This window comes from Poromitra crassiceps (genome assembly GCF_964638095.1).
Source record: "Poromitra crassiceps genome assembly, chromosome: 15".
Lineage (NCBI taxonomy): Eukaryota > Metazoa > Chordata > Actinopteri > Beryciformes > Melamphaidae > Poromitra > Poromitra crassiceps.
In genome coordinates, this window is record NC_139634.1 from 14498812 (window position 1) to 14512338 (window position 13527).

Sequence of the window (13527 nt, forward strand, 5' to 3'; positions counted from 1 at the left end):
TGTCTGTACTCTCAGACATCTCACTACTATAATCGGGCGTCCAGCGGCTCCGGTTGAACGAGTGAGGTCGGGTATCGGGCGAGGTCGTGTAGCGGGGGTGAGGTCGTGTAGCGGGGGCGAGGTCGTGTAGCGGGGGCGAGGTCGTGTAGCGGGCGAGCTGCGTCTACGAAGCCGGACAAGCACGGGCAAACCACCGAAATGAGGCGTGGTAGAAATGAGCGCTGCCAGGTGAGCGTGCGAGGCAGCGAAGGGGCGCTAGAAAGGAGCGCGCGATGTGTGCGCAACACTTCTAGTAATTCAGCACACCACTCTTTTGCACCCGTGTTCCAGTCACCTGTTTCAAAATGAACACTTCCTTTTTTTTTCAAATCCAGCTCTAGTTTTGGATCCTCTAATTAGCATACGACCCTGAAGGTGTGCTTCCTGTATGCCGATCACGAGGAACTTCAAACTCTTACTCTGCCCTCTCCATCACTCTTTGTGATGCCTTCATCTCTCGCTTTGAGTGCGTTGAGCAGCCGTACTCTCCTCTGTCTCCCCTTCACTCCACTATTCTTTCCCCCGTCCCCAGAAAGAATTACACACTTCCCAACAATGGGAAAATGGAAAATATTTCTCTCACTATATCTATGATGTATTGTGTTCGGCAGCGGTTGTCTCAGCTAATGCTGAATTTATGTGCTTATATAAATGACAGACATTACCCTTGGATGGTGTGTGCTTTATCTTTTTCACCATCTATCACCCTCAAAGACCCGGCATTCTGCTGAGGGTGGCATTGTCATTGGCGCCGGCTGATAAAACTGCTATGGCTGCACAGTGCATAACAGACAAATATCTGTCTCTCTCTCTCTCTCTTTCTCTCTCTCTCTGTCTCTGTCTGTCTGTCTGTCTCTCTGTCTGTCTGTCTCTCTCTCTCTCTCTCTGTCTGTCTCTCTCTCTCTGCACCTATGTGCAGTGAATATGCCACTGTCTCTGACTTGTTTTATCACTCTACTGCCTTATTGCTTGTTGTGTCTCTTGTTGTTTTTGCACTCATATGCCCTGTTATATTTGTACTATGTTGTAAACGGAGTCCACAGCACAAGAATTTCACACGTGATACTTGTACCACGGAGTGACAATAAAAATCTTGAATCTTGAAAATCTCTCTCTGTCTGTCTCTCTCTCTCTCTCTCTGTGTGTGTGTCCCTCTCTCTCTCTCTCTCTCTCTCTCTCTCTGCAGGAGAAGCAGGCTAGGTTCTATGAGAACATCATGAAGATCTTGAGGCCTAAGCCAGACTACTTTGCAGTGGGCTACTATGGACAGGGCTACCCTCCCTTCCTCAGGGTTTGATAACATCTATTTAAAAATATATATATATATAACAATTCTCTTATAGGAAACATGCTGACTCGAGAATACTTTTACCCCAAATGTAAACAATGAGGCTGAGGCATGCAAAAAATGGTACTGTAGCAGTGGAGATGTTCACAACTACTGTAGATAGTTAAAGGAATGATCGGTGTTGCCAACTCTTTACCAAGGAAAGTAGCTTTTGGATGCTCAGAAAGCTCAGAAAGTCAAATCTTGTTAGGATATTATAGTCACTATATAGTGAGTAGGCAGACTTTCTTTTAAGTGGATGAGCCATACGCTCAGAACCCTTGTTGAGCAAGACAATGAATCCCCAGCAGCTCTAGTGGGACTGTTCTGTTGGAGGACATCAAGTGGAAAATGACTTTCCCTATGGCGAGGACAGGATGAAGTACCACTTTATAGTTTTATAACTGTTATTAACTCCAGTCCATTTTGCCCTGGGTTCAGAACAAGGTGTTTATCCATCGCGGTAAGGAGTATGAGCGCAGGGAGGACTTCCAGAACCAGCTGATGAGCCAGTTCCCCAGCGCCTTGCGCCTCAACACCACCACCATGCCAGGGGACGAGATCAGGCACTCCCCCCTGCAGTGTATCCTTCACAACAGACATGTGCAGCCTCATGCATACATGTACACATCAACACAAACACAATGTAAACTCTGTGCATACACACAGTATGAGCGCACTAACACACAAACGCACACTCATACTGTATGCATAACTCACTTCAACACAAGCACACAACATATGACGACAACAACAAATGGTTGGTATTTGAGTATTTGCCGGTTCTTACATGTCTTAAAAAGTATCCAATTTTAAAGACCTTAAGTTATATTGTTTATTTTATACGTCCCTATTCGATTTTTTTCTCCCCCCACTATGTTGTGACCAGTTTATTTTTTTTGAGACAGAGTTGGAAAGTAAAGCAATCAAAAGTAGATTGGCACTCTGAGAGCGCAGGCCCCAGCCAAAGCCATTTCTTGTTCGTGAAGCTTGTTCATGAGTCGTATCCGGATCCGCTCCAACATGTACTGGGCTCTTCCTTGGCCCGTGCTTCACCATTCCACCAAGTTTCAAGAAAATCAGGCTGACAAACAAACGGCACCTAAACATAACCTCCTTGGCTTGGCTAAAGACAAATACAACCAATGTGACATGCACAAGCTGTATTGCAGTACATTACTGCCATTTACAGTTTGGTCATAGTATGTTACTGGACATCATGTCCATAAACATTTAATTTCCCGGTGTCCTTTTTTTTCTTGTACCGGCCATTTATTGTTTTAAAACTCTAATTATTGTTTATTGTTTATTTGTTGTGTTTGTTAAAATGTTCTTAAATTCAACAGAAGGCAGATTTAAAAAGATATTTCTGAAATCTGCAGATTCCCTTTAAATGTTGCAGAAGCATGTATTAATATTGCAGAGGATTTGCCGGTTTTGGCATTTGCATAATACAGTATTTCCACATAGAGAAACAAAAGCAACCCTATCCACCGCACACTAACAGTGGTAGACTCAAGTCAACATGCTTAGCCCTTAAGCACACAGAGAGGGGGGTGGACTGATATTCATGCAGGTGTGTAGTGATGCTGTCTTCCTGAGCCAGCTGCAACAGATATCCAGTGTTTCACTGTGCAGCCTGTCCTGGAGATCCCCCCGCGCCTCAAGAACAAACCTGTCCCTGACCAGATCATCAAGTCAGTGCCAACAAATCTCTCTGTGTTCTTCATCAAATTCCCATCTAATTAAATATTGCTGTGGCCTTTAACCACCTTTTTTTTGGGGGGCCATTTTCCCCTCTCATAAATAATTGATCTCATCTTCTCCCTCTTTGCCTCCCTTGATCATATTTCTCCTCGGTCTCCCGCCGTGACATGTGTAGCTTCTACAAGGCCAACTACGTGCAGCGCTTCCACTACTCCAGACCTGTGAGGAAAGGACCTGTGGACCCCAACAATGAGTTTGTTGTGAGTTACTGCCTACAATGTCAGTTTTTAAATGGATAGCGCAAGAATGATGGCACCAGGGCCGATGAACCCCTTCAGAACCCATATAGATTTAAGGCATGAGATGAGATGAAGTATCAGATTCTGAAATAAGTGCTGGGTAAGGCTGTGGATTCTAATGTAAGATGAGTTATGAGATCGGGTTAGATTATGGTCAAAGTATTCACATTGTATGCTTTTAGCTGTTTTCTCCCCATCCCTCTGCTGTAGTCTATGTGGATCGAGCGCACAACCTTCACCACTGTCTATAAGCTGCCAGGGAACCTGCGCTGGTTTGAGGCCTCTGACATGAAACATGTAAGTTGGTGTGAGTGTGTCTACCTCCCTGTTTGTTTCTCATAGCACTTTCATACCAACCACCAGGGTTGGACCAGGGTGACCTGACCCATGTTCAACCCTTCTTTTGTCAATTCACACAGAGTCCATCAACACGGGTTAATCCCTGGTCCTGACAATTCAGATACTGTAGGACCCGGGTCACAACCCAGGAGTCTAGAGATCCATAACAATTAACATAGGCTTAGCAGAACACATAGCACCCTGGGTGGTGCCATGCACACTGAAATTACCTTGTCTGACTCTGGTCTGGCCCACCTTGAGAGGTAGGTCCCCAAGCCGAGCCAGGCACCCTGGGTTAACCCTTTCATACCCAAAATCAACCTGGGTTAACCATTTCATACCCAAATCAACCTGGGTTAATTAACCTTTTCATACTCAAAATCAACCTGGGTAAAGTACCCCTTTCATACACCAGATCAACATGGGTTAACCCTTTCATACACAAAATCAACCTGGGCTAACGGTTGCATAGCCAATTCTTTTTTTTTCTTCTTTTTTTTAGCTTTATTTATACAGGGGGAGTCTCACTGAGAGCAATGCTCTCTTTTTCAGGAGTGCCCTGTTCACATTCACACACACATTCATACCTGGAAGCTGACCAGTACAACCACAGTCTGATCTGCTGGCCACTGATCAGCTCCACTGGAGCAGTTGGGGTTAAGGGCCTTGCTCAAGGGCACCTCAGTGGTGGTAATGAGGGAGGGGCAAGCGCTGCCTTTTTCACTTTCCCCACCCAGATTTATCCTGCCGGTCGCGGGGATTGAACCGACGACCTTCCGGTCACAAGCTCGCTTCTCTAACCATTGGGCCACCACTGCCCACATATCAACCTGGGTTAACCCTTTCATACCCCAAATCAACCTGGGTTAACCCTTTCATACCCCAAATCAACCTGGGTTAACCCTTGCATACCCCAAATCAACCTGGGTTAACTCTTGCATACCCCAAATCAACCTGGGTTAACTCTTTCATACCCCAAATCAACCTGGGTTAACCCTTTCATACCCCAAATCAACCTGGGTTAACCCTTTCATACCCCAAATCAACCTGGGTTAACTCTTTCATACCCCAAATCAACCTGGGTTAACCCTTGCATACCCCAAATCAACCTGGGTTAACTCTTTCATACCCCAAATCAACCTGGGTTAACCCTTTCATACCCCCAAATCAACCTGGGTTAACTCTTTCATACCCCCAAATCAACCTGGGTTAACCCTTTCATACCCCAAATCAACCTGGGTTAACCCTTTCATACCCAAAATCAACCTGGGTTAACCCTTGCATACCCAAAATCAACCTGGGTTAACCCTTTCATACCCCAAATCAACCTGGGTTAACCCTTGCATACCCCAAATCAACCTGGGTTAACCCTTTCGTACCCCAAATCAACCTGGATTAACCCTTGCATACCCCAAATCAACCTGGGTTAACCCTTTCATACCGAAAATCAACCTGGGTTAACCCTTTCATACTCAAAATCAACCTGGGTTAACCCTTTCATACCAAAAATCAACCTGGGGCTGGGAATAACCCTGGTTGGACCCTTCTTGTGAAAGAGTTAGTGCATCCAGTGTAAAGTCCTCCCTGTCTCACCTCTACTGACTCACTCCCTCATTATATTTTTTGCTCGTCCTCCTTCCCTGATCTCTCTCTCCCTCCCCCCTTTCCGTCCCCTCCCTCTCTCCCCTCCCTCCCTCCCAGACGACCCTGTCTCCGCTGGAGAACGCCATAGAGACCATGGAGTCCACCAATGAGAAGATTCTGACCATGATTAACCAATACCAGGCCGACTGGAGCCTCCCCATCAACCCCCTCTCCATGCTGCTCAACGGCATTGTGGACCCAGCCGTCATGGGCGGCTTTGCCAAGTATGAAAAGGTCAGAGGTCAAGGACACACCCACCTCATAGCCCCACATTTGATGTATAGAACTAGAAATATTGCGTGCTCTGCGCACTCTTTTCATTTAAATGCATTGTCCAATTGCTGGCGCTGTTCAATGGCGACATGGTTTTGCTCTCCGACTCTGAGAGCGAACCAAGCAGAATTTCGCTCGTGATATTTGTACCATGAAGTGACAATAAAGTTTATCTCATCTCATCTTTTATAGCACCGTTCTGAGTATGCACAGTTGGGCAATTGTGCACCACGGAACCCGGCTGCCTTATTCTAGTAGTGAGATAAAAGATGAACATGAGCTGAATGAATATCATGTAAATCTTTGATAGCGGGCCTTTATTTGCTACGTCAAAAGACTGACTGTCCCGACTGGTTCTATTCTTTTGTTTTATTTGATGATAGTATAAGAATGGTAGAGGTCACACAAATCTGCCCATTCCATCGTCATTACAGCACCTATCTGGAGTTTGCTTCTCCTTTCACTTTCTTTGAGTGTCTCTCAATGACCTCCATTTTAAATAAGTGAAAACAACCTTGGTGTGTGTGTGTGTGTGTGTGTGTGTGTGTGTGTGTGTGTGTGTGTGTGTGTGTGTGTGTGTGTGTGTGTGTGTGTGTGTGTGTGTGTGCGCGTGCGTGTGTGTGCGTGCGTGCGCGTGCGCAGAGTTTTGACAGGCACTATATACTACACTATACAGTATATAATATCCTGTGAAGAATCTTTGACCCTAGAATTGAATTGGATAAACACACCTGGGCTAAAGATGTATCTCCCTTCTCTGAGACTCCTGATCTGTCCCGATGCCTTGACTTTAATCCTGTTAATATCATATGTCCATATCACATACTCAGGCACTTCATGATCAAACTCTAATTCCACCATCCAAATGACATTAAATGCAATGAAACGGTTAGTCTGTTCTCTTCATGAGCCTAAATACCATTACTGTTCGCCCCTCAAACACCATTCAATGTAACCGGATCCCACGTTGGATGAGATCAGACCGCTTTAAAACTGCATAATACAGTATGCAGGTGGGAAATGCAGTTATTAATTTACAAACTGCCTGAGCAGGTGGAAAGTATAGCCATCATTTATTAAAGTCATTTTTTAATATCTCCTCTGTGCCAGGCGTTCTTCACCGAGGAGTACACGCAGCAGCACCCAGAGGACAGAGACAAACTGGTGCGTCTCAAAGACCTCATCGCATGGCAGGTACTGAACAGAACACACACATGCAGACACACACCCACACACACACGTACGTACACACACACACACACACACACACACACACACACACACTGTAGATTCTTGTGTGATCTTTGTGAGGACGTTCCAATGACTTGCATCCCTCCTCAGACACCTAAACATAACACTGTTGCATTCCTAATGGCAGCTTTTTCCTGCATAGAGACATTTTTGATGCCCCCAAAGAGCTTTTAGCCGTATAAATTAAAAACACCCCCTTAAATTGTGAGGTACATTAATTTATTCTTTCATTTTGGGGTGCAAGAAAAATAACCCTTGCAACGACTGATATATTTGAGTTCAGGACAACCCTGACTGCATATTAACCCCGATTCAAGCATTTATACTATATAACTTCAGAGAATTTCAAAGTTAAAGTCCCACATTTTGCTATCGAAATGACTTTAAGTCTGAAACTCTGGGTGCACTGCTTTCATTGTTCCCCCCTTCCCCCCCCAAAGGCCCATTGTGATCTAACCAAGCAAATAACACAGGACCTTTGTCTTTATAGACCCCGTTACTAGGTGCAGGCATCGCCCTCCACGGCAAGAGAGTGACTGACGACCTGCGTCCATTCCATGAGCGCATGGAGGAGTGTTTCAAACAGCTGAAGAAAAAAGTGGAGAAGGAGTACGGAGTGAGAGAGCTGGTAAGAACAGAGAGAGAGAGAGATGGGGAGGGGGGGGAGGGGAGAGGGGCACTGGGGAGTTGGGGATGAGCGACAGCTTGCTGCAATGTGGTGCATCTCCATCATCTGGACCCATGTTCTTTCCTGCAAGACTGGACACACACAGTCATTAAAGTGCAAACGAGCTGACCTCTGTGAGACCAACATGCTCTCTGCAAAAGCCTTTGAGGAAAGCTTTGATCTGGGTTTGGACGAGCTAATTGCGGCTAAATGATGGTCATCATGTTGGTACTGAGGTCTCCCCCCGGGTTTACACTAATGCTGAATAGGAGTGATGATGGTATGGTGGTCTGTGTTTTAGAATAACTTGACTGACTTTTGCCATTCTTAAGATTCGAGATCATTTTAACAGCCATAGTGAGTAAACATGTTAGGAAGGAGGAATGTGTCTTTGTGCAGTATGCAGCGCAGCCATCACAGCAATAGCAAAAAAAAAAAAGAGCAGCCCAGACAGACAATCTTCAAATTATAAATGATAAAGTACAAAGTAAAAGACCTTCAAAATGACATATAGTGGAGTCCATGTAAATGCCCATGTAATAAGTCTATGTCTAGTATGTATTGTGTGGGTGTGTGTGTGTGTGTGGGGGGGGACTCGTCCAATAATGGCACAAACAATCAATACTAGTGAATAATTGCGGGCCTTTACGGAGGTCTGCACTCTCTGAGTGCCCTTACAGTTGCATTCTGTTTCTCCTGTATTGTATTTCAATGGGACCTTCCGTCAAAGTCTTTCTCTCTTTCGCCCCTCTCTCTCTCTCTCTATGTCACTTTCTTGTCCGTCTCTCATCCCTCGCTCCTAGCCCGACATGGATGAGAGGAAGTCCACTCGTCCTCGTTCCATGCTGCGCTCCTTCCGTCAGTCCGTCATCTCCATCTCCTCGCTGCAGTCGTTCGACTCTTCTGGGACGCTCACCAGGTCCCTCTCAGAAAGGTAACACACACACACACACACACACACACACACACACACACACACACACACTGTTTCCTGGCCCACCCATTAGACGTACAGTCCTCTGGCCACAACCTTTTGCTACTGTATCAACTTGCCGTTCTTGATTTTTGATCATCACCATCGGACTCTCTTCCTCTATTTCCTACATCTCCTGCCCCTCGCTCCCTCCCTCCCTCCTCCCAGCAGGGACTTCCCCCCGGACTCCCCGTCCCACAGCGCCACCCTGCCGCGCTCCAGCGGCAGCTTGAGCACGAGCATGGCGGACGAGGGGCTGGTGATGGCGGTGGGCGACGGGGAGGTCCGACTGAGGAAGAGCAAGAAGAAGAAGAAGAGGAGCAGCATGATCTTCATCAGCGAGGAGAGAGAGAGGACGAGCATGCTGGACAGCAAGCGGGTGAGAGGGGCGAGGGAGCCAGGGAGAGAGGGTGGGATGGAGAGAGAGGGAAGGCCGGACGGAGGAGAGAGAAAGTGAGAGAAACTGGAAGGACAGCAAGTAGAAGTGATACAGTGTTGAATATGTGTGACCCGCTGTGACAAAATCAGTCTGATGTACTGTAGCACTGGCCCAAATGTGAACATTAAATATAGTTGTGAAACTCATAAAGGTAGGGTGACAAGCAGAACTAGCTTACTTTGTCAACAGTCAAGACATAAAGGGGTGTATCTCACCCAATCTTTGGAGTACAAAGATATTGTGTGTATAAAACTCAAAATGTGTTTCGGGGTCAGTGTGACTGATTTTGATAGAGCAGGTTACATTTGTGGAAGCTTTAATGGTGAGATTGTTCCCTTATATCAGTCGTTGTTAATGTTGGGTCCACCAGGGGTCCTTGAGGGGTTGCAGGACCAAATGATGAATTGTTAAACTTCAGCATTATTTCATTTACCAGAAGTGAACACAATTAGAACATGACTGTTTTGGTCTCTGTTTTATCTGTTATATCTACCTACAATACAGACAATCATGGGATTCTGGACAGAACCATATCTGATGATAAAACTATTCTCAGATTTTGGTTTCAGAGACAAAATCTCATCAAATAGGGGTCCATGTCCCTAATGTGAACTAAATTATGGGTCCTTGATATGAAAAAGGGTGAGAATCACTGCCTTATATGACTGAACCCACATTCCTGTCCTGTTTATTGTCCCAGATGATCATACTGATGTGACTCTGACTGTAAGCCCAGGCCAGTGCGTGTGAGCTTTTGTGATCTCTGTCTCCCTCTAGCTGTAAGCCCAGGCCAGTGCGTGTGAGCTTGTGTTATCTCTGTCTCCCTCTAGCTTTCGAAGAAACAGGAGTTCCGGAGTGACACCAACCTGTGTGAGCCCAACGAAGGAAGAATGTCTCTGACCACCGCCAACTCCAGATCCCTGCCTGCCATCACAGGTGACCAACACACACACACACACACACACACACACACACACACACACACACGCCCCCCACAGGCCAAGGTGGGAACATGTCTTTGAAGCTTAGTGTATAATATCTCAACACGGAGAAGGATCCTCAATTCACTGATTCTCCGCTGGCACGCCGCCATCTTGGACCAAGCCTGCATTCGCTGCCGTGTTAATACATGACCTCTGATCAACAAAGCTTAACAAAAGTGCCACCAGCGTTGTGAAAAACACGCAGAACAGCTGTGAGAGCACAGCAATGCAACATCGGTCTGGATGCACCTGGAATGAACAGGCAGAGGTTTCACACACAGACAGCAACACTAAATGCTGACTCATTTCCATCCACAGGTCTGTCCTTGTCTGTGGTGGGCGGTGCAGAGGAGGGCGACACCCCCAGAGCCAGGAGGGACAGTAAGAGCATGTCCGTCTGTCTGACCTCCGACCGGACCGCAGACAGACGCTCCAAGGGCGTCATCAACCTCTTCTTCAAGTCTAAGGTAGAGGAGGAAGATCACCTTGACATGTAGGGATCAGAACAGTGTGTCTGAACATGTCTGCAGCAACAAACATTTCCATATGAACATAATGGACACAGGTTCAGGCATTAACGCAACACGTTCTCGTCCCAGGGCGTCAAATTCCACGGCTCATGACCCTTTGGCCTCACTTTTTAACCGTCTCTTTCTCCTACCTTTTTGATGCCACCAGGTGGCACCTTTACAAGACTGTAAGAGTTATGTTTAGGCAACTAAAACGACTTTGTTAAGGTTAGGCTTATGGTTTGGGTGAGGGTTAAATAAGAAAAACGTTAAATGTGACTTAAGGCCCAATTGTGCTCAACGTTAAATACAGATACGCATACGGCCAGAGCTTTCTGTCCGTACTCTGCGTTCATTTCGTGCGTAATTCTGTATGTTTTCTGAAAGTGTACGGATACAGATGAAACGGAGCAGTACCACACACACACTCACACATTTGATGGATTGCTTAACATGATAACAATGTAATGTAGGATGTGAAAAATGCATGGAAGAATGTGGGCAGTGACGGTTACATCGTTTGAAACAGATTTATTTTCGGATGAAAATGGAGCTATAATAAATTAGCTCTTACGGTTCAAATGTAGACTTTAATTTCTCCGGTGTCAATTTTAGAATTGACAGTGGGAGAAGTTAAGATTGTTTTCACAGAGCCATCTGGGAATGCTCTCGGCAAACCTTTGAAAGGACAGGCACTTTTCAAAAAGCTGCTTGGCAGGCGATTGGATGAACCATCTGTCTATCACGTCAATCACTGCCTCGTTTCTCGCTGTGGTCACACCTCAAGCCCGCCCGTAGCTGCCTCTGCACGCTGATTGGTGTGAACCACTGATGGTGCAGATTCAAAACAATAGGGGGCGTGGCAAGATGGATTTGTCGTGTGATTGTGATCTCATGATCTTGCGTGAATCCAGCTGTGTCTAATAATGACGCCGATGGGTTGACATTGGAGTTAGCTGAGCGCCTGGTGCGTCTCATACAGACGCTAAAGGACACCATGTACGCCAGCCTGGTGCGTCTCATACAGACGCTAAAGGACACCATGTATGCCAGCCTGGTGCGTCTCATACAGACGCTAAAGGACACCATGTACGCCAGCCTGGTGCGTCTCATACAGACGCTAAAGGACACCATGTACGCCAGCCTGGTGCGTCTCATACAGACGCTAAAGGACACCATGTACGCCAGCCTGGTGCGTCTCATACAGACGCTAAAGGACACCATGTACGCCAGCCTGGTGCGTCTCATACAGACGCTAAAGGACACCATGTACGCCAGTAGCTGAGCACCTGGTGCGTCTCATACAGACGCTAAAGGACACCATGTACGCCAGCCTGGTGCATCTCATACAGACGCTAAAGGACACCATGTACGCCAGCCTGGTGCATCTCATACAGACGCTAAAGGACACCATGTACGCCAGCCTGGTGCATCTCATACAGACGCTAAAGGACACCATGTACGCCAGTAGCAGACGTTAAAGGACACCATGTACGCCAGTAGCAGACGTTAAAGGACACCATGTACGCCAGTAGCTGAGCACCTGGTGCGTCTCATACAGACGCTAAAGGACACCATGTACGCCAGCCTGGTGCGTCTCATACAGACGCTAAAGGACACCATGTACGCCAGCAGCAGACGTTAAAGGACACCATGTACGCCAGTAGCAGACGCAGAGGGCCGTCACAAAGTGGTGGAATATGATGCCCTGGGAATGAGGAGATGAGGACAGCCTGTTAACACACATAGCCAAAAGTAACTTATCTCTTTTTTACATGCATTGGGCACAGTATATGGATGTAGTATATTTACTGTGTGTGTGTGTGTGTGTGTGTGTGTGTGTGTGTGTGTGTGTGTGTGTGTGTGTGTGTGTGTGTGTGTGTGTGTGTGTGTGCGTGTGCGTGTGCGTGTGTATTCCCACAGAGCTCCAAATCAGAGGATGCGAAGTCTGGTGATGGAGGCAAAGCCAATCATTTCTGATATCTATTGTTGACACACTATGCTTTTTTTTTTTTTTTACAAATGTATTGAACTTGAACATACAGCCAAATATTCACTTGTTCACTTATTCAGGTTGTCTCTCAGGATTATGTTTGGCTTAAATAACTTTACCTGCCAATAAAGGTTGTTTTTGTTGTCTGACCTTTTGCCAGTAATGTAAATGCTTCCCAATGAAGCTAAATACCACCTAGCAGCTTTCAAATCAACCCAGCTTCGACAAGAACGAGCAAACACAAACCGTCCTGTTGACATGCCCGATTAAAAATCATTTTGTTATACAGTTTCCGGCATTCATTTGATTGATAGGAAGTAATGAAGAAATGCAATTTCATGAAGTGCAGAGGTTCCCCCCTGCTATCACTTTCAACAAAAACACCCTGCCAAAAGCATTGGCGCAGATACAATAGATGGCACACACAATGAAGTCCAACCATTTAAATACAGTATAATGGGCTGCAGCAAACAGTGGCAATGTGCAAATGGACATCAGTGCAGCTTATAGTGATGGAGGCTGAATATACAGGCTATAAACAAATGGCCTGCGTTTATAGCCTATAGCGCTTTACAATCAGTACGTACATTCAATTGTGAGAGCAAATTATTACACCCATTCACACACCGATGGTGGCAATTGGCTACCATGCAGGGTGCTGACACACATCAGGAGCAATTTGGGCCCAAGGACACTTCGACATGCAGACTGGAGGAGCCGGGGATCGACCCACCGACCTATTTTATCCAAAGCGATTAGTGGAGGACCTGCTCTACCACCGGAGCTCCTGAGCTCTACCTCCTGAGCTACCCCCAACAAAAATACAAACAACATAATTTACCATGTTTCTCCTATCTGAATCATACAGACATTGTGTGCTCGGTTCATCGTCTCCAGAGTCCCCACCCCAGAATTTAGCACGCACAACGCACAGTGCAAATTCTGTTTATCTTAATATGATGTGAGGTTCAGTTAGCTTTGCACAGAAATACTTTTTATTTTTATACTTGATTACATTTCAGAGCCTTTTCTACTTTTACTTGAGTACACAAGTTGAATCAGTGATTCTACTTTTACCAGTCTT

The 13527-nt window shown here is 46.1% G+C and overlaps 1 protein-coding gene across 1 annotated transcript in view; it reads left to right on the forward strand.

Annotated features, from left to right (window-relative positions):
* dock2 (dedicator of cytokinesis 2) overlaps positions 1-12592 on the forward strand; it is a 152473-nt gene extending 139881 nt beyond the window's left edge. Inside the window, exons 38-50 of the mRNA XM_083651749.1 lie at positions 1226-1330; positions 1808-1949; positions 2982-3063; positions 3249-3333; positions 3583-3669; positions 5413-5589; positions 6739-6822; positions 7370-7507; positions 8350-8480; positions 8691-8898; positions 9789-9894; positions 10260-10408; positions 12374-12592. Coding sequence (XP_083507875.1) covers positions 1226-1330; positions 1808-1949; positions 2982-3063; positions 3249-3333; positions 3583-3669; positions 5413-5589; positions 6739-6822; positions 7370-7507; positions 8350-8480; positions 8691-8898; positions 9789-9894; positions 10260-10408; positions 12374-12430 — 1551 coding nt within the window. The 3' untranslated portion in view covers positions 12431-12592. The remainder of the gene's footprint in view (positions 1-1225; positions 1331-1807; positions 1950-2981; positions 3064-3248; positions 3334-3582; positions 3670-5412; positions 5590-6738; positions 6823-7369; positions 7508-8349; positions 8481-8690; positions 8899-9788; positions 9895-10259; positions 10409-12373) is intronic.
* The last annotated feature ends 935 nt before the right edge of the window (positions 12593-13527 follow it).